Source organism: Cynocephalus volans, chromosome 14, assembly GCF_027409185.1.
Source record: "Cynocephalus volans isolate mCynVol1 chromosome 14, mCynVol1.pri, whole genome shotgun sequence".
In the NCBI taxonomy this organism is placed as follows: domain Eukaryota; kingdom Metazoa; phylum Chordata; class Mammalia; order Dermoptera; family Cynocephalidae; genus Cynocephalus; species Cynocephalus volans.
This window is the reverse complement of record NC_084473.1, coordinates 11,933,203-11,958,172: the sequence shown is the minus strand read 5'-3', so window position 1 is coordinate 11,958,172 and position 24,970 is coordinate 11,933,203. Positions and strand designations below refer to the sequence as shown.

The 24,970-nt window shown below is 43.3% G+C and overlaps 1 protein-coding gene across 4 annotated transcripts in view; it reads right to left on the bottom strand.

Moving 5' to 3' along the window:
* The window catches only part of LPIN1 (lipin 1), a 95,208-nt gene that overhangs the window by 22,624 nt on the left and 47,614 nt on the right, over window positions 1-24,970 (bottom strand). For 3 of the 4 annotated variants that reach the window (XM_063077887.1, XM_063077889.1, XM_063077890.1), the window contains exons 4-14: window positions 24,541-24,848; window positions 23,217-23,342; window positions 20,934-21,041; window positions 17,275-17,404; window positions 14,729-15,035; window positions 13,404-13,497; window positions 12,616-12,806; window positions 11,385-11,478; window positions 10,301-10,370; window positions 7,139-7,231; window positions 3,835-3,914 (exon numbers count right to left, since the gene is read on the bottom strand). In XM_063077887.1, the coding sequence (XP_062933957.1) occupies window positions 3,835-3,914; window positions 7,139-7,231; window positions 10,301-10,370; window positions 11,385-11,478; window positions 12,616-12,806; window positions 13,404-13,497; window positions 14,729-15,035; window positions 17,275-17,404; window positions 20,934-21,041; window positions 23,217-23,342; window positions 24,541-24,848 (1,601 nt within the window). The remainder of the gene's footprint in view (window positions 1-3,834; window positions 3,915-7,138; window positions 7,232-10,300; window positions 10,371-11,384; window positions 11,479-12,615; window positions 12,807-13,403; window positions 13,498-14,728; window positions 15,036-17,274; window positions 17,405-20,933; window positions 21,042-23,216; window positions 23,343-24,540; window positions 24,849-24,970) is intronic. The other variant, XM_063077888.1, reaches the window with a different exon arrangement.

Genomic DNA, 24,970 nt, shown 5'->3' with positions numbered 1-24,970 from the left:
CTAACAAAACCCCTTCTAGTTCCAACATCTGTGGATCCTACGAACAATATTGGTTCTTCTCAACCAACAACCTGCAGGTTTTCAGACAGGGTAGACATGGTCCTGGAGCCAGTCCAGCCTGACTAATGCCCGGGAACAAAGACTCCCTAGTCAAGCAAGAGGGAAAAGAGGCTGCAGGCCCCTCACTGAAGAGGAAGATGTTTCTGTTCCAACCAGTCTGGAATGAATTGAGATCCAAATGTGAACTAAAGCTCTTGGTGACAACAGATTGATGTGTGCCTCTGCCGGCAGGATGCAGCAGCAAGGCAGGATAGCTGTTACTTCCATCTGCTGCTTTAAAAAAACAAAACGAAATCCGTGCAGTGTGCCATGTTTGAAGGAACACAGAAAGGAACACACAGACACAAAAACTAAATGGGAGTTGTTCAGTTGGCTGCTGGTAGTTTCAGCTTAGGGCAAGTAAACGGTCATTTGTGCCAGCCTCCTTCTGGACTCTGCCACCCTGCATGGAACAAAATACCACCTATCAGGAGCCAACCCCCCAACCCTTGCAATGGCTCATTAACCACTGCTTGCTCTACAGTGTCTGCAAGAAGCAACAAAACAAAACAAAAGGGCTCACACCACTGGAAGATCTGCATTCAGACGAGTAGCTGTGAACACATCTGAGCTAGCACTTGTTACAGTGTACAGTTTCTAAATGGTATTTTAATTATTTGTATGGTGACAAGCTGCTCAATTATGGTACTTCAGGGACTGTTCTGTCAATCAGGAAAACATTCTGACACCTTTTTTTTTTTTTTCAGTCAACTGAATGACTCTAATAAGGAGACTAAAAGCCTAAGTAAGATGCCAGTATAAATGAAAAGATTTACATTTCTCAAGAGAACTTTATATTAGTTCTATTCAAAATCTCAATACCTCTTCACAAGAGTCAATTCTTCATCTTTTCAGGTTTAATAAAGATGTGCCGTGTGACTAATTCAGAATGATGAATAGTGCAACATTTCTCTCTAACTGGGAAAAGCACTTTTTATCAGCGTTTGAATATGATTGTATTGTATAGTAAGAAAATCCACAGCGCTGCACGTAAGCTGCAGGAGTGGCTCGCAGCTGCTGTTGCCACATGGGAAAAGCCACAGCAGCACCCTGCTGCTTCCTGTACCCTCCTGGGCTCCTCCCCCTGCAGCTAGAAAGACTAAGAACAACAGTGGTGATACCGCCTAAGACGGCGCCATGTCCTGCAGCGCTGTCACATTCTATCCCTTCTAAACTTAACTCTCAGCCTCAGGCCCACCTCCCCAAGGGTATAAGATTGGATGGAATTGGCAAACATCAAGCATTTGACCAAAAGAGTATATTTTAAACTATTTCAAATTGCATAGTTTAGGGCTGAACACATATCTAGGTAGCCACAGACCCACGCTCTTGACTGTCCCCTACAGCCGCCTGAGATGGAGTCTATGGTGTCTGTGTTATTCTGATCCCCATTTCACAGATGGAGACACTGAGAAGTGGATTAATTTGCCAAAGATATGATGACAGAAAATGGCACCGGTTCAGTCAAGGCTTTCTAAAAAGAGCAGAGAAGCTAGCTTGCTGACCGACGTCTTACTAAAGCAGGCAGGAATGTCAACTGACATATTTGCCTTGGGACCTTGGGCTTGTGACTGATTTGGGACATCCTGCTCCCAGAATGATGACATATCACAAAGATTTGCTGTAAGTTTGCTTTTGTGAGTTAAAACTTGCTATGTTTGTGGCAGCTGGATAAAAGCTGCACACTGAGATAGAATTAATGTCAAACCTTTGCTTTGTTCCAATTCCACATAACCATTGATGGATGAGACTTACCGAGAAGGGACCACCCCACTCACCCCTCTCCCTCTTCCACTACATAAGCTCAAAGGTTCTCACAGACCTTCGGAAAATACATCCAACTCTGTTTAGTTGTGCTTCCTGGGTTGATCCTTAAACTTAGCTCTCATTAACCTAATTTATTCTTAAAAGATTTCCTCTCCAGCCTTTGATTTCAGATGGCAGATCACACAGAAGGCTGTGTGACAAAGTCCCTGCCCTAAGCCTGCTCTGTGCTACCTCTCATGTTTAGAAAGTATTGCTAGGACAAGAGAGGATTCTTAAGAAGAATTCCAGTAAAGCAGGGTGTTTCTAGTGCAGCTAAACCTCCGGTTCAGTCTGCTCAGAACACACAGTGTCACGTCTCTGCTGTGCCCCTCTTCGGGTCCACTGTCTCCTATGCAGCCTCCTCCTGGCCCTGTGGATATTAACATCACATTAACACCTGCTGGTACCTTTGCTCAGGTATGTTAAGTAGCTTGCCTGAGGTTGAAGGGTTACTAAGAGGCAAAGCTAGGATTCCAAACCAGATCTTCCTGATCCCAGAGTGTGCTGTTCCGTCTCACTGACAGGAGTGACAACCACTTACTGAAAATCTCCTGGCTACTTTACATGTCCCTCCAAAAGACAGCACATTCCCAGCCTGTGATCCATCCTAAACACACCTGCCTTCTCTTTTCAAAGTCACTCAGAGCCAACCTCAAAATTCCCAGTTGGGAAAGTACTCAAATAACTGCAAGGAATGAGCCAGAGATGGGGGGGTGAGGAACAGAAATACACCAGCTCCAGCACCCCACTGCCTTCCCATTCTTGCTTGGCTGAGGCACGTGAGAGCACAGATCAGCTGGCATCAGGTGGAAAGTAGCACTTTCCAGGTGTCCCACTACCTGGGACACCACCAAGGAAGACAGAAAGGTTTCCCTTCAAGAATGTCCCAGGCAAGGGTGAGCCCATCCATTTGGAGAGGGAGGCACTTTCAAAAACAACAGTTCCAGGTCCTGCACACATATCTCCACCCTATTCTTCTCCACTGAAAACAATAAAGAAATCACATTGTTCCCTACTTGCCATGGACATAGCTTTCTATTTCCAACAAAGAATTCTAGAATTAAAATAGTTAAGGTACACAACTATGGCCAGGAGTCAGAGGACTTGAAATCTACACCTGCCTCTTTTACAAATCAGCAGTATACTGGGAAAATCTCATCAGTTCAGCAATAGTTCAGCAACACTTATGAAATGCCTACTGTGTGTCAAGCACTGGATTGGCCTCCAAGGTACAGAAATGATTAAGATATGGATCTTGCCCTCAGTTAATTTTCTGTCTGCTAAATAAGAAATGTAACCCTGGGTTTCTCAAGCACAAGAATACTGTGAAGGTGAGGTAACATGTAGAAGATATTACTGCAGATCGCTCAGTGTGGATACATAAAATTGTCATCATCATCAGCAGGGATGGCACAGCCCTCAAAAGTCACCCTCAAATCTCACACAGAGATTAACCTGAAGACAAAACACAACTAACACTGATCAATATTTTCCAAACCTAACCTCTCTTATGCCAAGTTAATGGGAATCCATACCAACATTTAGAAAAGTACCAACATAGGTCCCAGTAAATATTTAAACCATAGAGAAAGGCAGGTTCCTTTAGAAGGGAACTTTTTTTCATGTCATTGTTAAGGCTATTACTTACCATCATCATCGTCTTCTGTATATGGAGGGTTATCATATGCCAAGACTGTGATTTAAGGCTCACATTTACCTTGCAAATTAGCTATCTGAGGGAGCAATTACCTCCATTTTATTAATGGGAAAAATAATTGAAGTCAATCGCTCGGGGTCACGGAGTGAACCACAGAGCCAGGGCTGGAACCCAGGTGCAAGGCTTGTGAGCCCGAGCAGCATCCAATGCGCATGCACCTCGACCCTGGACACAGAAAGGAGTGCAAAGTCCCGAGAAGAGTCCCACGGTACCTGGTGGCCACGCCAAGATGGGACGGTTGCTCTCCAGTACTGTGGCCCTTCCCAGCCAAGCACTGCTCTGGCTTGTTTTCCTGCAGAAGGAAAAAAGAAAGGGTCACAGGAGTAGCAGAGAAGGGCACGCACACAGCCTGTGTTCTACGGGCACCCCTGAGGCCCAGGGCAGGACCCCGCAGGGAACCCTTCCCCAGTTGCACCCACCCAGGGGTGGCCCCAAGAGGCTCTTGGTACATTTGTTTGGGCAAGTCCCAGTTACCCGTTTGCTAGAAGTACACAATGAAGTTGACAACTATTTTTGACAGAAATGGATCTGTTATCCGCAAGTGTTTGTGGCACCAAACCCAACTCTATGAGCACTGCAGCTTGTGCAGATGCTTTCTTAAGGACTGCTTGGATGCCTGAGGGCTTTCAAAATATTTTCTTCTAATTGCTCACAGAAATGCTTGAAAATATTTTCACACATTTTGCTTGGGGAAAATGTGGGAGCCTTTTTCTCTTTTTTGGTACCGCACATTCTTAACAGAAAGAGCTCCTTTGCTCTATCAGAGTGAGCCTTGGGTTTCTCAGAGAACACTGAGCCCAGTCCTGCTTCTCTTGCTGACGAACCTGGGACAGGTCATTTAACTGTTCAGAGCTTCGCTTCCTCTTCTGTGAAATGGCGGGGATATTATAGATATCCTAACACTGCTCTGAGGATTAGTGAAGATGCTGTGTCTGAGACACAAAGGCTCCCCCAGCAGCCAGGGAAGGAAAAAGGCACCGGCCCTGCAGAACTCACGGGAAGTCAGGAGAGGCCAGCCGGAAAGGTCAGGGGCCAAGGGTACTCGATTAAATCTCTTTATTTATAATCATTTGGTCAGGAGACAGGTTAATGATTTCCATTACAGTACTTTAATAAAGATGAAAAATAAAACAATATAGCAGCGCAACTGTCTTAACATATGATGAGTGCATACTAGTTTCAAATATTCTTTAGGGGTTTTTTTGTAAGCACACAGATTATTGATTTAACATACCCAGTTATTTTTAATCTATTTATTGAGGCAAGTAACTCAGCCACCGCTATTAACAATTTTTCATTAGGCTAGTTCAAAATTATATATCTATCTGAAATAAACATTTTTCAGCTTTTTAAGTCATATTTTATTTCATAAATGTTCTTTACTTCATCCTGGCATTCCCCTCAATTCAACTGGTGAGAATTTGGACACTCTACAATAAATAGGTCTTTGAAACATACTTCCACCTTAAATTCTAGCACATTCTGCTGTCTAGTAAAAAAACCAGAAAGTCCCTTTATGCTCTAAGTCCTCTAAAGCAAAGCATAAATGTTTGCTCTAATTTGTTTATACCCCCAGAGATCAGTGAAATTTATCAGTAAAACTCAGATATTCTTATAGAAAGTATCAAAGAATAATTATATCTCGATAAAATGCTTCCAACAAACTCTTTCTCTTTGAACTAACAGCATAAATAGAGTAAGCTGGGTTTCATTTACTATTAAAATAACCAACTTGACTGTTGTCCTTGTAATTTCTGCACACCACATTCCACAAGTAATAATCATTCCCTCAACAAACAATTGTCACACCCCTACTCTGGGTCTAATACAGGCACCAGGGTTACCCAAGAAATCAAAGCCATATATGGTCTCTGCCTTCAGAGAATTGAGGTTCTGGAGAGGAAACAAGATGGTAATCAAATAGTCATACGGATAAGTATATAATTATAAACTCTAACAATTTATGTAGAAGTTCACAGGCAGGGCTATGAGAGCACAGAACAGAGGAGGACCAGATTAATCTGCAGAGAAAGGACGACCTGAGCTACTAGTTAATTAAGTTAAGGGGGTAAGAGAGGTCCCAAGAACACCTGGCAAAAAAAACCAAAAATAATATATGCAAAGGCCCTGGGGTGGAATGCACTTTCAGCCAGTGAAGCTAAAGCACAGGGGAGAACGGCAAAGATGAGGTTAAAGAGAGAGGGGGAAGTCAGGGGCTGGAACGTACCAGTGCTGAAGATGTGTCGAGGGCATTGGTCTTCCTGATAAGAGCCCTGGGAAACCACTAAAAGGTCGTAAGCAGGAAGCAATGTAACTATAAGCAGTACCCTAAGTGGGCCAGTCCAACTACCGTACAGAGAATGCGGAAGAGAGGACAAGAGTGGATGCAAACGGATCATTGGGAAGCAACTCTGGGAGAGATGATGGTAGCTCAGAGTTGTGGGAGTGGAGCTAGAGAAATGGACAAACTTGAGAAATATTTAAGATGGTGAACTGGTAGAACTCAGTGTAGGGAGACAGGGAAAAAGGAGGTGTCCAGCCTGTAGACGGACAGTGATGCCATTTTCTCACTATGGCTCCAGCCAAGGAAGAACTTTCCACAAAAAATGATGACATTGCATAATGCTGAATATACTAATTATCCTGATTTGAGCACCACATATTGCACACACGTATTGATATTCAACACAGTACCTCACAGATATGTACAATCAAATAGGAATATCGTGAGTTCAATTTTAGAAAGGAGTTAGAAACGCCTTGAAGCATCCATGTGGAGATGTCTCCTTAGCTGGACATTTGATAGATGGACGTGGATACAAAACAATGTCTCGTATGGAAATAAAAATGGAGTCACCCACATGGGCATGGGTGAGATTGCCATGGGTGAGATTGTTTATAAGGTATAAAACCAGAAGAGAAGGCCCTGAGACAACCCCGAGAATGCCCGCACAGAGGGGGTTATGCCAGAGGAGAAGCAGCCAGAGAGGGAGTGGGAGGAAAGCCAGGTGATCAGGGGCCCAGACGCCAGCGAAGACAGTGATTCAGGAAACAGGCTGAGAGGTCGACAAATATCTGAGAAATTACAGGCATCTACAGAGACAGGACCAAAGCCACATATGTCACTTTGTGAAATGGCTGATGAGAATTAGTCTATAGCTATAGGTACACCTTGTTAAAGTTGTCCTCACCAGCAGCAGGAAGATATTTAAGTTTTTAAAAAGCTAATATCAGGCTGAGCCCTTTCTTTTTACAGATGAAGACGTGTTACGGAGCAGGAAGGACTTGACCCTGGCCTCCTGATGAACAGGTAACAGCCAGCAGGCGAGCCCCACTCTGCTGTCTCCTCAGCCTGCTTCGACCTCCCCACGTTCTGGGGGCCCCTGCTCGGAGGCCCATGGAAACTCAGTGTCACGGCCAATGCTTATTCCTCTGACATAAGTGCATGAAAATACACTTCACTTCACAAAACCAGAATGTGCTGAGTACGGACACTGTCTCGTCCTCTGTGCTCACCTCTTTGACTGTGGTGCCTCTTCCCCTCCATGAAAACCACCATCTTCCTCCCTTTCTGGGCATCTTATCCCTCATGATAGAGTCCACAGTGGCCTGTTTTAAATGGATGGTAACATAAATAATGGAACCAAAAAAAGATCAACTTAGCACATTCAAATCAAAAGAAAAACATGCAAATTAAAGTAAGATTAAAAAACAAAAACAGAGAAAGCACAACATACTATTTGCGGATTAAAAATTTTAGAAATGCAAAACCTAATGGCATCCAAAATTACAGTAAGGTAACTTAAGCATGAAGACTTAAGAAGATGTTAAAGGAAAAAACGAACAACAAATAAAATAGAAAATACAACACAAAACAACAACAACAAAAAAGAAAGCATTAAAAATCATTAGTGATTAGTTAGATCAGAACTTTTCAAACTAAAGTGGCTAACTGGTTAAGATACTGTTACCCCCAATATGATGATTATAAAATAAAGTATGAAATGATTAATACAAGGTATGGAATAAAATGGTTTTCAACAAAAGAGAAGATGCACAGGACTTTTTAGTAAACGTAAATTTCCAAATTTTGACATTAATACATTTAAAATCTCAAGCATTAAAAAGAAAATTCATACTTTTACCCCAAATAAGTCAAAGTATGATGGGAAGAGATTATACATGAATTAATCATTTTCCAAGTATTTTCAAGGAACAAAATATCTATCTTGATGCTAATTCCAGGACCAAGGTAAATATTATCTCATTTCCCCTCCTGAGTTTACAGAACTTTCACGTAGCTGACACCTCAGCTAGCCAGGAAAGAAAGATTGAAGTCTTTCAACTTCACAGGTTCCACATAGATGGACAGATCAGTAATTCATAGTTAGCCTGAGGTATGCTTCTTTTCATCACTTAAAAGATCCCTGACACAAGAGAAAACCTGAGTGAACTAAAATGCAAACCACGCACACCTTGTTCCTGAATAGGACAATCCGTACAGATGTCGCTTACCCTATTTCCCCTAACAAATGTAACAAACCCCCAATTCAAAAAAAAAAAAAAGAAATGAACAGGATTGTTTTCAGACCTAGGCACACTAATTCTAAAGTTCATTTGAAAAACAAACAAAACAGCCAAGAAAATTCTCAGACAGAAGAGGAATAGTAGGCATAAGCCATACATTAAAATATATTTAAAAGCTATAATAATTAAAAGAAAGCAGTATTGGTCCATGAGTAAACACACCACTGGAACAGAAGACAGAAGTCTAGAAACGCATCTAAATTCATGGGGAAATTTAATAGATGATAAAGTTGTAACTGGCTATCAGTGGGGGAAAGGGTTATTTAACAAACAGTACTGGGATGATTAAGTAGCTATGTGAGACCCTGGAGCTTTCTTTCTTGCCAACAGATCCAAAGCTCCATTCATCAAGAATCAGCCTGGAATACGTTCAGGGAGGGCAGGCTCAGCTCCAGAGGATCAATTGTGACTGGTCTATGCCATTCATAGTCATTCCATTGTTCCGCCAGCCACTGCTTTAGAGGTGACCGAGTGACCAAGTTTAGGCCAGTGGAATATGAGAAACCTGCCCCACCCTTCTTATTTTGGACATGGCCACATAAGGAAATGACATGTAGAGCGGTCATTGTGTGACCATAAAGGAAGAGACAAGGAAATCACAGCGATGGTAGCCCAAAGTGATCAAGCCTGAAACTACCAACCTCTAACCTTCTCCTTAGGTGAGATAATAAACCCCTGTTATTTAAGCCACTTTTATCACTCTGTTTCTCACAACCAAAAGCATCCTAACCAATTCAATAACTGAGAAGAAAATTGTTTTGGTTCCTGATACCCATTACTCTCAAAATAAAATCTAGATGGATCACAGATTTAAAATAAAAGAAAGTACTAGAAGAAAACACAGGCCATATTTTCACAAGTTTTGGAAATGGGGAAAAGCAGGGCTACTCTAAGTGTGATACAAAACCTAACAGCCATAAAAGATAAGATTGACAAATTCAACATATAAAAATTATTTCTATGTTACAGAAACACCATAAGTAGTGTCAAAAAATTACTAACTATACCTATAAAAAGATTTTAGCATGCATATCGTAAGAACTAATTTCTTTAAGTTTTGGAACCATGTGTAGTTATTTTTCTGTAAACTTAATCCTTTAACTATATTTCTGTTACACTGGTGTTTTTTCTTATTGATTTGTAAGAGCTGAGAAACATAACAATTTATCCCAGGCTATGAATACTAGGAGGAACCTGGTAGGAACAAAACAAAAATCACTTTGGAGAACGTGCCCTCAGCCCAGTCCACAGAGTGCTCACAGATAACGTGCCACCAGAGATGAGGCCACAGCCCACATCACAGCACACACACACAACCATGAAGGAGCAAGCAGCACAGGCTCAACAAGGTCAGACGAGACCTTCAAGAGCCTCAGCCCACCTGGCAGACTATACTATCCTCAGCTGTACAAAGTACTTGCCAAGTGTACACAGGAAAAAACCAAGTCTAAGGCTGGGTCTCTGCAGCAAAAATAACGTATAATGTGACAGGAAGATCCAACAAGGAAAAAATTAACAATTCCAGGCTGAGTGTCCAGCATATCGTTCAGGGGAGGATGAGGACACTGTGGGCTGGCAGGTGGCATATCTGCCCTCCTCTCACCTGTGGACTATGAGCCACCCAGGTCCTGAACTGGCTCCTGCCTCCAAGAATAAGGCACAGGGCTGGCTCCCTGGCTGAGCAATGCCTGAGGCTAGCGCTAGGGCCTGGGGCCTGGTGCACTGCCACTCTGCACCCAACCCTGCTGCCTGCTCCAACCCTACAACGTGGCACGCTTGCCCCCTCATCCTCACTTGGCTTCCCTCTGCTGTGCCCCCACCTGTGTCCCTAGCATGACAGGTGTTAGGAAAGGGACCCTTGGTCCACACTACTACAACCAGGAGGTTTTGCCTTAATAAGAAGGAGGAGAAAAGATGTTCAAGGTGCAAGAGAGAAAGATCTGAAACTCCTGACATATATGCTCATGAACTTCAAAAGAGCACAATGTCATTAACTTTGTGGTTTCTAAAGTAAGAGTTAAATTCCAACCACCCAGATTAATCTGTCCATCATTTTTAGCATCCCTTTTTGTTTCTCATGTTAAAGCTCACCTTTGGCAGAGGTTTCTGGAAGGCCTGCATTGCCAGGAGTAGAGGTGCTGCTGTTGTCCAGTTATAATATCTAACACAAAACAATGAAATACCTGTCAAAAGACCAAGGCTCAGACTGAAAATCTTTCTAATGTCATGCGAAGCAGTCATGGAAAGCTCCAGAACCCCACAGAGGTCCTTAAGGAGCCCTATACTGTTGCTCCCCGCATTTCCCACCCATGCAGTGGCTCCCCTCCCCATCTAACCCCCGTGGCACATGGAGGGCCCAGCAGCAGCCACGGCAGCAGATTGAATAGTCAGACACGCTGGGAGACACCAGCTGCCAGCCAGACAGCAGCCCAAATGCCACTATGCAGCCACAGCCCCAAACCACCAACAAGCTTGCGGCATCTCTTGCCTCGTTTCAAGGACAAGGCAACTAGGTAACCTAAGTTAATAAGCAAAACATCCATGACTTCCGCTTAGGGAGGAAAGTTTGCTAGCAGTCTGCAAAAACACCTGCATATCCCTCGACTTCAGATAATGAAGGTTTTTAAAGGGGTAGATACATAGGCTACTCTGTTACACAGTTTGAGTATCCCTTACCTGAAAAACTTGGGACAAGAAGTGTATCACATTTTAGATTTTTTGGACTTTGGAATATTTGCACCATACTTACCAGTTGAAAATCCCCGATCCAAAAATCTGGAATCCGAAATGCTGCAATGAGCATTTTCTTTGGGCATCATGTCGGAGCTCAAAAAGTTTCGAATTCTGGAGCATTTCAGATTCGAATTTTCAGATTCAGGATACTCAACCCTATATATGGGGTCCAAGTCCCACAGGCCAAGTGCTGTCACTGCGCACGTTCAATTACAAAATCTGGTACAGATGAGTATAAAAACCCACAAGACTGACAGTTACCTCAGCCTATCAGTATACAGGAACACTAAATTTTGCTAATAGTTGAAGAGACAGTAATGAAGCTTAACACAGGCTCTGTTTTATGTATTTCTAAGGTTTAATGTCTAGGTCTCCGTGTTTGAAAAAATGAAGCTGAGATGGTATCACGCTACTGCCAAAACCGCTTTCGAGAGGTACTCACTTATTCCCAATCTTTACCACAAGATTGGGGTCATCGATGATAGCAGGGTTGTCCACAAACTGTTGATATGACACAGCCTGTTCCAAAAAGGCATCTGTGACAGCAATCATAGGGGATATGTGAAAAATAAAAAGAAAATTAGGTTCAAAAAAACATGCCTATTTCTCACTTGCTCATGCACAAATGTTTTCTGCGAGTTCACGCTTTCTAACTGTGCAGACGAGCCCATGAGACGTACTTGCAAAGGGGCAGTTCACGCTTTCTAACGGTGCAGACGAGCCCATGAGACGTACTTGCAAAGGGGCAGTTCACGCTTTCTAACGGTGCAGACGAGCCCATGAGACGTACTTGCAAAGGGGCAGTTCACGCTTTCTAACTGTGCAGACGAGCCCATGAGACGTACTTGCAAAGGGGCTTCCATGTGTTTGGGGGGCAGTGTCTGCACAGAAAGGAACCGAGGCCGGGGCAAGTCTGAGGAAGTCCCAAACGAGAGGCCCCAGGCTTGGTATGACAAGCAGTTCATCCAGCCTTACAGGGACTGCAGGACAGAGACGGGCATCCTGGGTGGCAAGGAAAACGGTGGTGGCTCCCGAGTCGTGGGGAGGAAGTGTACGACCTCCAGAGCACGTGGGGATGGGAAAGAGAAAGCAAGGGTGGGGAAGGGGTGGGGGAGGACCGCAGGACAATAAGTCTAGTTCAAGAATGTATCAGTGGATAACTGCTGACTGCAAGGTGGGGAGGGGGCCCACAGGTCTTGGGCACTCTTCACCACGGACCTGTCATGAGACTCTGGAAAACCACTGTGACGACTAGGGCAGATGCCATGAATTGATCACCTAAGCCCACCCTAACAATCCAGCTGGGAGCATTCCCGCACTGCCTCAGACAAACTCGGACCTCCTTCCCTCCTCCGAGACCCAGAGCACTTCTCACACCCTGCCAACACACTCTATTTTGATAACAGTGACATTCCCACCCGACTGCAGGCTCCTGGAGGACACCTCTGCAGCACTGGCCGGCGCACGGAATGGCCAGACGGCCCTGTTGTTGCCCAACAGAACTCTGAGGTCAGCTAACTGCAGGCCAGAGACACCTGTGCTCGAGCAATCTTGAGTCACCTGCGCTACCATTCACCGCGCCCCAGGGACAAGCTGCTTCTAACGAGCAGCACCGAGCTCGGCGCCTTCTGACCGGCGGCCACACGAGGGCGCTGTCGGCGCGCGCCGCGTACCTCGCGTTATCTCCCTGTTGTCCCCGAGGCCCCCGCACAGGGAGATAGCAATGGACGGCAGGTCTCTCAAGCCGTCCGAGGTGCTCTCCACGCCACTGTCGACGCCCGAACTGCCCATGGACTGCGGGGACTGGTTGGCTGACCGGGCTCCGCTGTCGCTGGCGTGTTTGGCGAGCCCCAAAGGGTCTCCGCTGCAAGGAGGAAAAGCGAAAGATGCTCTGATCATTTCCCTTCTCTCGACACCAAGTGACTGTGGCAGGCTGCTGCCCTCACAGCAGCAAACGACACAGTTCTCATTAAAGCACCACGACAAAGCAGAGAAGCTGAGTGATTCCTCGGGAGAGAGAACAAATGTCCCCAGCCCACCGCGTGTCCCCACGTGGAATACACCCTTGTGAAAGCTGCTATCCTGAGAGGCCGCTGTCCCTGCTGTGACCCTCCCCAGTCACAGGGGCAAGAGGACGGTGCCCAGGGGCCATGGGGGACTCTCCACTGGGGAGGGGAAGGGGCCACACAGCTGCCGCTTATTTGGGCTGTGGGCCACCGGCCACCGTGACATCCTGTCAGCTTCGTCACCAGCCGGCCGCGTGCCTGCGCACACGGAGAGACACACAGTCACGTCCACCAGGACAGCCGACAGCCTTTACTGGTGGCTTTTCACAGTAAAATGTGAGCCTCCCACTGCCTCTTCTTACCCACTTTCTAATCTAACGTAAGGGAACACTGGAGGCACGCAGACCGCTGTTCACATTACAGAAAATGATGTGAGGAACAGGAAGAAAGTTTACTTTTTGGGAAAATACAGGGCGGCCACCTCAGGATCCATATCTGTGAGGTCATCCAAGTACACGCCATCAGCACCGAGATGTCGACTTCTTTTATCTAAAAGAGTAAATGGATCACGTCAGAAAACCGCTCTTCCAGAAACCACCTCAGACTTGGAGCTCTAGAAACAGCACTGAAGCAGGTGCAGATTCGCTCCAAGTGCCCCAACGGGCCCGAGAACTGCAGCAGCTGGCAGGGGCCATGCAGCACTGGAGAGCCAGACAGCCCAGGTCTGCACACTGGCCCGTCACACTGTGTGGCCCTGACCAAGTTACATCACTGCAGAGCCTTGCCTCCCCATCTGCAAAGTGCCTGAAGTGTACTCAGCACTGGACAGGCTGAAGCTATTCCTTTAGCATTATTATAGTCATTACTGGGAAATGATAAAAGCTTTCATTAAGCACTTCCCCATCAATACTCCAAGGCACAGTGTCCTAAATTGCGCATTGTCAGTCACTGCACACCTTGTTCTCAGACTTCCTCTTTACTTCTAGCAGAGAATTACGTGACTGGTTCATACAAATCTAGAAAAGTGCACGAAGGTGCCTGGCTAACGAAGATTAGGCTTGACATCACCACTACTGACATGCAGCCAGGTGTGCATTAAACTAACATTCACGGAGCACCTACTATGTGCCAACCACTAGGTAAGCACCGAGGATAAAAAGGGAAACCAGAGAGGAAAGATTCTTGATCTCATAAAGCATAATCAGGCAAAGCAAATAAACAAACTAGTGATAATTTGAAATAGTGATAAATGGTATGCAGAAATTAAGCCAGGGCAATGGGTTAGAGAGCATCTCAGGGCGAGGGAAGAGGCAGCCAAGATTAGCTTAATAATCAACTATCTAAAAGCCCCGCTTACAGGGCTGGCCGGATAGCTCAGTGGGTTAGGGCAGGCACAGTGCTGATAACACCAAGGTCAAGGGTTCAGATCTCTCTACCGGCCAGCTGCCAAAAACAAAAACCAATCAAATAATAAAAAATAAAAGTCCCATTTATGGAGTCCCACGAGGGTGCTTACAAGGATGGAACTCCCCCCACTCCCAGCATCCCCAATCTGTAAAATGAGGAGGTTCATTACGCGACCTCCAAGGCCTCCTTATGTCTGATTTTCTATGACTAAATTCTGATGATTTACTCAGCCAAAGGACACACATGGAACATGACGGATGTCGTGGATCAGTTTCTACCTTGATTTGTTTTGAACTTTGGAAAGAAGAAACTGCAGTCTGTACAGTGACTGCCAAGTGTGCACAGAAAGAGCCGGGAGACACAGCCTTCACACCTTTTCTCCTGGAAGGAGAATCCGTCTTGTTCGCCATCTGCACGACACTGGCAGAGGGGGCTTTGAGCTCTTCAATCATAGGTAAAGGCAGGGCTGTCGCTCCCAAGGCCTCCATGTCCTCTTCATTCACAAACTGCATTTCCATCTGAGACTTGTTCTGGTCTAAAAGTGGCCCCCCAGCCAATGTTGGTGACTGGTCACTGCAGGTATCTGAAGATTCACTGTGAATGGCCTGAAAGTGAATTTTCTCACACGTTTTTCTACTGTTCAGTGGGCTGGAGTCTTTCATCTTGTGCGGAGAAGTCGACTAGATCAACAAGAAAAGAGAAAGATGGTCAGAGCACAGGCAAACAAAAAAAAGAGAGTTAGCAAAGGAGAACAAGAAGACATCAATTAACAGTCCGTGATGGAGACTTCAAACCTCAGGGGTCACCTACCAACAGGATCCGGAAACCGAGAATATTAGTTGCAAAGCAAATGAACTTTCACATAAAACATCAACTGCCAAATAGAAGTGAGTAACGGCCAACAAATAGAGACTAGTAATGACCAACCAGCAGAAGCAACCCAAAAGTCCACCAGCAGAACGGGAAGTATATTCCCACAGTGGGACACTTCGCAGTGATGAGAATAAATGAATTACAACTACACACGACAACATGGGTGAATCTTGCAAAACTAATCTCTGCTGTCAGAAGTCAAGGCCATGTTTACTGAGGGGGCAGAGAGGTCAGTTTGAGCAGTAACTGCAAAAGGTGGGGGCTTCCAAGTTGCTGATCTTATCCTGCTTCTCAATTTGGGTGCAAATTGCATGGACATGTCCACATGGGAAAATATACTAAGCTAAGCACAATCTGTGTATTCCTCTCTATGCGTGTTGTATTTCAATAAAGTTTATTCCCAAAATGTGGGTAAGTGGTTCACATGGGTGAGAAATCAGTGTTTCTGATTCTACCCCTCAAAGGAATTTCCACTTGTAGAAAAGATTTATTCAAACAAAACCTGAAATGCAATTTATAAGCTGGAAAGAGGGGAGATGGTATTCACTTCTACATCTGATCTCACAGACTCTATTACAAATGAAAAATAATGCTGCAATACACTGTGGTTAGAACTGTTTTGCCAGTAATAGTGATGAGTTTGCACTTTCATATTGTTTCTTCAGCAACTAATGACATGAATTCGTAAAGGTAGTTAGCTGGGTCACTGCTATAACCATGGACAGAGAGTTCAGCATTTTCCATGAAAGCTAAATATAACCTAGAAAGGGGATGGATCCACAACTAGCCTCAACAGACTTCCTCTCCAAAAAGCTGCCCATCTTTACTCAGTAGGAATGCTTTCAATCTTCATTCACACAGTTACTCATTTATTTGTACTACATTTACTGGGGATGCAAAAAGCTGTGGCATCCTATAAGGACCTTATGATATTTTTTCAAAAAAGCTTGTAATATAATAATTTGAGATGCTTGTAGTACACTGGAATATGAAATAAAATTTTTTGAAAGACAAGTTCGTGCTCATTTCATGTTTTTAGAATCCCATCTGCTGTACCAATTATGTGCCTACATGTGAACTCAGTGCATTTCCCAAATAGACACACTGAGGGCTCAGCAAGTATGTGGCTCGGCCAAGGAGAAAGAAATCAAATATTCAGAGGCCTTAAATGTGCCAGACACTTCACACACATGATCCCTTTTAACCTCCCAACAACTCTAAGCAGTATCTATTGTTTTCTCACACTTTACAGATGAAGACTCTGAGGTTCAGGGAAGTCCACTGATTTGCCCAAAGTCACCCTGACAGCAGGTGGTAGAGTGGGGATTCAAAGCCAGGCCAGTTTGCTTCCCAGGGGGTCGTTCTCTCTACAGTATTAACTGCTCTCTATTTCTTGTGGAGAACCCTGCAAGGTAAAATTCAGGGCCCCACCAGCCATGAGGGACCAAAAATACTACTTGATGAATCAAAGCCTTAAAATTTCCTGATTTTATTCACTCATGAGGCCCAAATCTTTCATTTCTGCTCTATTTTTAGCCTTTCTCCCTCCCGATGCTCTCCGAGATGTCTCTTTCTCTGTGTGAGGGACACAAGAACATGTGGATTCCGGCTTTCACAACACACTCAGCCTTTCTGTCAATGGGCCCAGCTTCCACACTTCTCCTCTCGTGGCTTCTCTCCAGTTGTCACTGACCTCGCAGAAGTAAGAGCTGGGAGGTATTTTTGTTTACGGCTTCAAGACAGCAGGATTTGTGCATAAGTTGTATTTCTTAAATCTAACTTGCACTTAGTTGTGATATAAAATGTAGCTCTTAAGAGTAGTCTTGTATTTTAAAAATACATAAATGCAATGAGACCTCTTTATAAAGTTAATAATGCAAAAAACAAAAAGCACTTCTGGTGCTCAAGGTTGACCTTTAATACATTTTCATTTACCTATATCTCCTGGTAGTTGTGTTCCTTGGGTATGATATAATACTAATTCCATATGAGTTAAGATAGGTTAGAAATCTTCAGTGTACAGCAGACTTGAGAAAAAAGGCTTACCTTTGCAGCTTGGGGCAATTCTCCCCAAAGCCAAAGCATTTCTAGGTTATTCTTTTGCATTGTCCTGTCCATGGATTTACTGACCAATTCTGAATCACTTTTAGGTGTTGAAGGTCTGGAACCTGAAGGACTTAAAAAAACACAAACCCATGGTTAAGGTGGGAAAAGGAACTTTTAAAAATGTTTTTGGCCCAGATCATAGTTCAAATAGCCCAGAAACACCCCCAAGAGGTCACTTCCTACGAGCATGGCTTCATCGTATATCCCCCCTTTGGCCACTAGGGGTCCACGCAACACACAGCCGGGTGGAAGGTGCTCCCGAGTGGGTAACGGGCCCCAGCCTTCTGCCAAATTCAAAGTAGAGAAGGTGAGAAAAAGCAGTAGCTAGAAAAGGAATACTGGAAAAAAGAGAGATGAAAAAAAGAAAGGAAAAGGAGAGTTCGTTCCTACTCAAAACCACCATCCTTCCCTGCGCCCCCCTCACTCTGAGCTCTTATCTACACTCTCAACTTCCGATCAAGTGTCTCAACTCAGACGGCTGCAAAAGTGCCGCCCTGGCCAACTCCGACACGCACCCATTACAATCTATATTTACAATATTTGTAAATCTGTCCTTGCTTTGAAAACAGGGAAATTGTATCACATGCCAACTTTACCACAAATGCCAGATACCACAAATAAACTCGATAACATGGCAGGAGCCTTCAGGTTGAGATTTTCTAAAGCATTAGATATTCCAGTAATGCTTCAAAGGCCTCACCAATCTGCTTAGGCTCATTCTGGTATAACATCACCACATTTAATCCTCAAGCCAGCTTTTACGTGGTTGTAACATGTTCTCTCACCTCAATTTTCTATATTTTTAATCTTAAGACGCAAACAAACTTACTTCTGTGCAACCAGAGTAGCCACCCAAAAGTCATCAATTCATCTACGAGATTCTCACAGTACTCTAAACCATATGTAGAAATATTTATTATTTACCACCATAATTTATTTACAACCATAATTATTGTAATTATTTATTACATCACAAAATATTTAATTTCTTGTCTTTATTCTCCTGCATCATTTTGCCTAGAGGAAGATGGCAGGGTTTTCAAATGAAGCAGGAAACAAAGCTGCCACAATTTTCCTTTACACCTTCGTGCACAGACCTCATCTGTCTATGCTCTTAATCAACCTCCCATTGACACGCTTGGTCTCATTCATCTACGTGAGCTAGACTGCAGCTCCAACTGAATACAACTTTCCTGTCAATACAAGGAGAGCTCACAATGATACGCAAGCTGTCTCCAACAAATAAGTCCCCTTAATGGCTAAAGTGATCCCAGCTTTCTCTAGTCAAGCCATTTGAAGCAAACAGACAAAACACTGCCTCTCCCTGTCACACGGAGGAGTGCACACGCTGGGCCCATCTCCCGTGGTGCCCATTGGCCACCAATCCATCTAAATGGCTTGTAACTAAGGGACAGCCCTCTCACTCTATTCCGCCTGTCCATGGAGAGGAAGCTCCTGAGACATCCCACCGTGAGGGGTTATACAACGGGACACTTCACACACACACGCACACACATGCATGCACGCATGCACGCACGCACGCACGCACGCACACACACACGCACACACACATGCATGCACGCACGCACACACGCACGCACACACACACACATGCAGTTTCTGCCGCTCAAGGAGCAGTCCCACAAAGAGGCACGCTGGGCGCCCCACACGTCTGAGTGGGAAACAGTTCAGTGCCTTTCATCCTCCCCTGCTTCCTCCTGCTCTACAATTATGCCTTTCTCCACTGGGGAACTGAAGCATCCACAGTCACATGTTCAGTACCAGTGTCATGGGAAAAGGGAGCACTATGGCCTCCGGCGAGGGTCCTTTGTACCTACAACTGTGACCTGAACCCACTCTTTCTCCAGAGACACATCAGAGAAGAAGCCCGTCACAACTGGCTTCCTACCCTCAACGGTGCCGTACCCAAACATCAAGGCATCGGCTTAAAAAGCTCTTGCCATTATGTTGTATCACATGAAATGTAAACTATACTTTGTTATAAATTCTTTGGAGCAATAAATTGTCCTACCCACTGCCACTAATTAAATAAGCCTCTAGGCTAAGCTTGCTCTAGAGCAGGGCAAACTTTTTCTGTAAGGGGCCCAGTGGTAAATATCTTGGGCTGAGTGGGTTACAGAAGCTCTGTCACAACTGCTCAGTTCTGCCACTGTAGCAGAAAAGCAGCCCTGGCCACCATGTAAACAAATAGGCTGTGCACCATACCACCTTACGACAGCAGGTGGCGAGCACATTTGGCCCACAGGCTACAGCTTGCGGACCTCTCCTCTAGACGAATGAAAATGCCGATCACAGCGGTCCAGTAGCTCCTCCCAACACCAGGGCCCCTGACATTCCAGTCCTTTCATGAAAACCACAGCCATAGGGACCACATAGAGGCATTCAGGTTTGTAAAGAACGAAGCCCTGTGTGAAAGCTGTGAGCTAGCTCTCACATCAGATATGCCACTAGGATAAATGCTGGCCACTTACGCCATAGCAGCCCCTCCCAAAAGGAGTCTGTGCACAAATACACAAGCACACCTGGCGAGTGGTCGTCGGGGGAACTCAGAGCGACTGAAGATGAGCTGGGGAAAAGACGTCCCAGCACTGAGTGTAATTTATCAGAAAGATGATTCCAAAATGCCTCACAATCAAATATTAGACTTTTAAGATAAGGGTTGTTCAAAAAAGTAAGCTTACAAGGTCATTGATTTTCATACATATTTATTAGCCTTATAATATTTTTCAGTATTTTTGACAGTCTCAATTAGGCAAATTAGTTAAAACTGTTTATAATTTGCTTCGCTCATTTTAAAATGGCCTTTCTTCTGCACATGTGACCTCTGAATGAAGTACATGCTGAGGTTTGGCTCTGCAATCAAAAAGAAGAAAAGTTTTCTATGTAGAAACTAAGCATAGCTTCATTTGCTAAAGTTTATAAAGTAAACCATGTAAGTCCACAAAGTAGGGAGGTCAAACTGTGGACAAAATTGAGGGAATAAAGGCAGAAATCTAAGACAACTGCATCAAACAAAAATACAAATCTTGATCTAAACTTAGCTAAGATCCATCCAATGCTATTCTCCAAAATTCTGTTCTAGATATGCTGTGGAAAACGTCTGAACCCATTATTCAGACAGCCTAATAAGCCATTTAAGTATTTATAATAACCTGACTTATCTAAAGTGCATCCTAAAAATATCTTGTAAACTTATTTGTCAAACAACCCTAGACACAAAAGATCATACTCCCAATCTATATTTCATTATTCTATTTTTTCAAAGCACTCCACAGAATTAGGCAGAATTATATACTTAACTTTAATTTCCGCAGAGTCAAATTTAGGACTTTACAAAGATCTAATAATCCAGAAATGCTTAAAATAAAAGGAAAACAATGATCTACAGGTATTTTCCTCATAAGTAATTTGGTTAGTTAGCAAAATAGATTTGTAAGAGTTAGATCAAAATTTTCACTTCATGTAATCTGTAGTATTTTCTTGATAAGTAATTTGATTAGTGGTAAAATCGATTTGTAAGAGTTAGATCAAAATTTTCATTATGGAAAATCTCCCAGTGGGGAAAGTAACTCCTCTACCTTTCCGAAGCATGGAAGTGGGCAGACTGTGGCGGGCAAGAACTAGAAAGACCTCCCTTGGCCGCAGCTGCAAGATGAGGGGGGGTCCTTTTGCAATCTACCAGGCTACTGGATGCCAGCACGTGATACACATTGAAAGAAAAAAAAAAAAAAATCACAGGTCAATTAAATTAAACTTCACATAAATCATTGACTGCTCTCAACAATAACATCTGTCAGAAAATGAAGATACTTAGGCTTCTGATAACAGCAGAGGGCCATATGCTGAAATCACTAAGAAGCCAACATGAATTTTCTGAACCACAAAAACAGGAAACTGACAAAAGACCCATCTCACTTTCTATTTCATCCATGTGCCCATAAGATTGTTTTTCTCTGATCACAGTTTAGTGCTTAATCATACTTCATAATCCAGAGATATGATCATTTGTGCTGTTAACTAGAATGAAAAAAATACATCATTCCCAGTAGGAAATGTATCTATTTATTCTAATTCAAAATTCCATTTGATAGTGGTTAGATCTACATAATCTGACACCATCCTTGTTCTGGATTCATAAAGCAAAGCATGAAAGACAGAGAAACATACTCAGGGTTGTGTTTAAAACATTTCTCTTAAATTCTTAAAATTAATGTATAGCATTTGAACAGGTTTTTCAACCTATTCAGTGGTTTCTGAACATTCCACATTATTTCCTTCCTAAATTACTATGTTTTTCCCTCTTAGCGTTTATCTCCACAAACCTAGGAAAAGAAAGTATGAGGTTCTAGAAAGGTTTTATATCTGCACTATACAACATAAGCCAATAGCTAAATGAAGCTATTCAGCACTCTGAGGCCAGTCCAAATAGAGATGTTCTGTACACGTAAAATACACAACGATTTTAAAGACTTAACATGAAAAAACAAATGTGAAATATCTCATTAATAATTTTTTTAAATTGGTTACTTGTTGAAATGATAATATTTTGGATATAATGGGCCAAGTTTCTTTCTACTTTTTAAATATGGCTACTAGAAAATTTTATTACATATGTAGCTAATCACAATGTTTCCATTGGACAGGGCTGGTCTGAGGCAGATGGATCTCAAGGAGGGGACCTCGTCACAGGCCCCCAGCCTCACTCTGGATGACTAGCATCCACTGTGAGTCTTGGCTGGAAACCAGGTATGGGATATGGCTATTTTTTTTCCAACCTCAACTTCAGCACACACCTGCCTGTGCTGTCTCATTCATGAGATCACCCCAATCAAACTGGAAAAAGGAGTGGTGTCTGAATGAGACTGGTTTTTGGTATGACCCACTGTCGCACACCAGAGCATCTAGGGGCTCACACACTTCCACTGTAACCAGAAGTAAATCTAAGGCATTAGGTACAAGAACAACCAAAGGATGTTGCCATTGTTTAGGTCAGTGTTTCTCAACGTTTTTTTCATTATCTCCACCCCCACACCCCAAACATTTTAAGATGTTAATAGTTCTCTCAACTACCATGAAATTTTAATGCCATGGATACAGTGCGTATGTAGTTATGTGCTGTGGTTCTTTAGAGGCCACAAATCTTTATAATATCTAAGACTTTTTGCCACCCAAAAATCAATTTTCATCCCAGTTGAGGTGATATTGCTGCTGTGGAGAACTCACAATTCAGATCTGCCCCCTCCCCAGTCCTTTGGAAAACCATTCAGAAGGGCTCCCATATTCTTGCAGGTTTCATTGACTTAAACATCCCTGGAGTTTTCAGGATAGCAATCTGCACACTGAGCAACTCTAGTTCTCTAAGTTTTTACTGGAACTCCAGGGCAACATGTAAGTTCATTTCAGGGAAATAAATATTCTTGAAATCAGCAGAATGGATTAAGCAAGGGGGAAAGGAGTCATTCTAACAGCCCTCAATGACCTCAGCAGCCCCTGAAGTAATGTCTGTGTCTTTGAATTTGACTTTAAGGCTAAGTATCAAGAAAGCCTCTGGCACCCTCTTTTCTCCTGTTAACAATCAGCATGATGTAACTGAACAAGTGTTTATCCTTTCAACATCAACTCCAGGGAGCTAAGAACCATATTTGCAGATGGATTATGATATCAGATAGAAGTTCATGATCCGCACATTTTGTTTTTAATGTGAATCTCTACCTCCTACTCTATGGTTCATTTTTTCTTCTTGTCCTGATCTAGTGAATTTGAAGTCAGTTATAAGAAGTAGATCTAAGAAAATAGTGAAACAAATAAAAACAAAAATAATTAGGACTAGAACACACTTAGACACACACACAGCAGCTTACCTTGGATTAGGTGACCACTCTCTATCTGAATTAGGGTATGATGCCGACTGAGGATAACTTGAGACTGAGGAAAGGTTTTCCATAGGCACGTCATCTTGGAATGGAGGTATATCATCAGGAAGAGTTCTGGAGAAAAACAGATTACAGTCAAAGAATCATTAGACAGGTTCATAATAAGGTCAAGTTCCAATTTTTTCTTGATTATCTCTAAACGTTTTGTAGATTAACATGATCTCTTTTAAACACCCAGGCATATTACAGTTAGTGCAGAGGGAAAAAGTGAGATATAGGAACATATAAATGTGTTTGTGTGTTTACGCTTTGGCTGAATCATAAATTATAATTATTTGGTTTAACTACTTGGACGTATACGTGCGCAGGATCACACCACTCATAATTCCCATTGTGGAATCGTATCATCACCATGTACATTTCACCTTGCAGAAGCGTGAGAGGCAGATCACCCCAAAACTAAATTCTGGAATTAAAAGCCATGCGGGACAGACGATTGTAATAAACCCAACTACCCAGTTTCTGAACCTAGAGCAGATCAGAGGCTATATTAGGAAAGGCGACATTGCCAATTTATCTTTATTTTTAGACAGAAAAAAATGTATTCTATTCTGAATAGAGAAGCAGGGGGATATTTCTGATGTTCCCTATCCCTTCTTTATGTAAACAAGATATAAAAACAATTATCAAAAATTACACCAGATTACATAAAAATCTTAAACATCAAATATCCTTTAAAAATGAGTTTCATCTTTTAAAACAGGCATTTTTCGCCAAAACAGTAACACATACAAACAGAATTTTACTATACTGGTAGAAGCAAAGAAAAATAGAATAAAAATGTCTGTTAAACTTTGGGTCTAATTCTAATTTAAAAGGAAAAAGTTTGCTTCTAGAGAAAACTAAGCATGTTCTACATTCATTTTTAACCCTAAGCCTATCACCTCTCAGCCCCTATCTATAAATCAGCCCAATTGCTGTGTACACAGCTGGTGCTCAAATAAGAATAAATAGGTTCTCAAGAAAATGTGTTTTTTTATGAACTATTGATTTGCTCAGTTCCTGTTTCTCTATTTGATTCCCAACTGCTGCAGCTATCAGCAAGGAGGTTTGGTGTTTCCAACCCTCTCTTAATTATAAGCTATGTCAAATCTTTATACCACTCTAAGACTGGGTCCACATGATTCTAAACTTCAATCACAAACGCATAACAGAAGAATAAGAAATTCTGAAAAGAAAGAGTTTATAAAAATCATTAAAAACTGAATATGCATCCAGTCCTAACACAGGCCCTTCCTGCCCTCAGCACTACCTGCTGCTGTCCAGAGGCTCCATGTCCTCGTCGGAGCTCATCTCTATGGGAAACATGTCCTCGTCTTCAGACGTGTTGATGTTGTCGTCTTTTTTCAGGCTATCCAGTTGGGACTTTCTCCTCCTTTTCCTTCTCTTCTTGCCTAAAGAGCCACTTGAAGGGGTCTCACTGGGAGGTATAACTTGGGCTGGCATGTTGGTGTCCAGGCTTCTTATTCTATCTAGAGAGTTCCTTTTCAGTTGGCATTCCATTCTTGTGGCTCCTTCTGACAGAATGGGGGAGGTGGCCAGGTACATGGGTATCACTTCCTACAGACAAGAACAAATTTTCAAAAAAAGAGTCTCTCCTTCGTTTGGGTTTAAAGAGCAGGCACATGCCGAGCCCGTGGCGCACTGGGAGAGTGCGGCGCTGGGAGCGCGACGACGCTCCC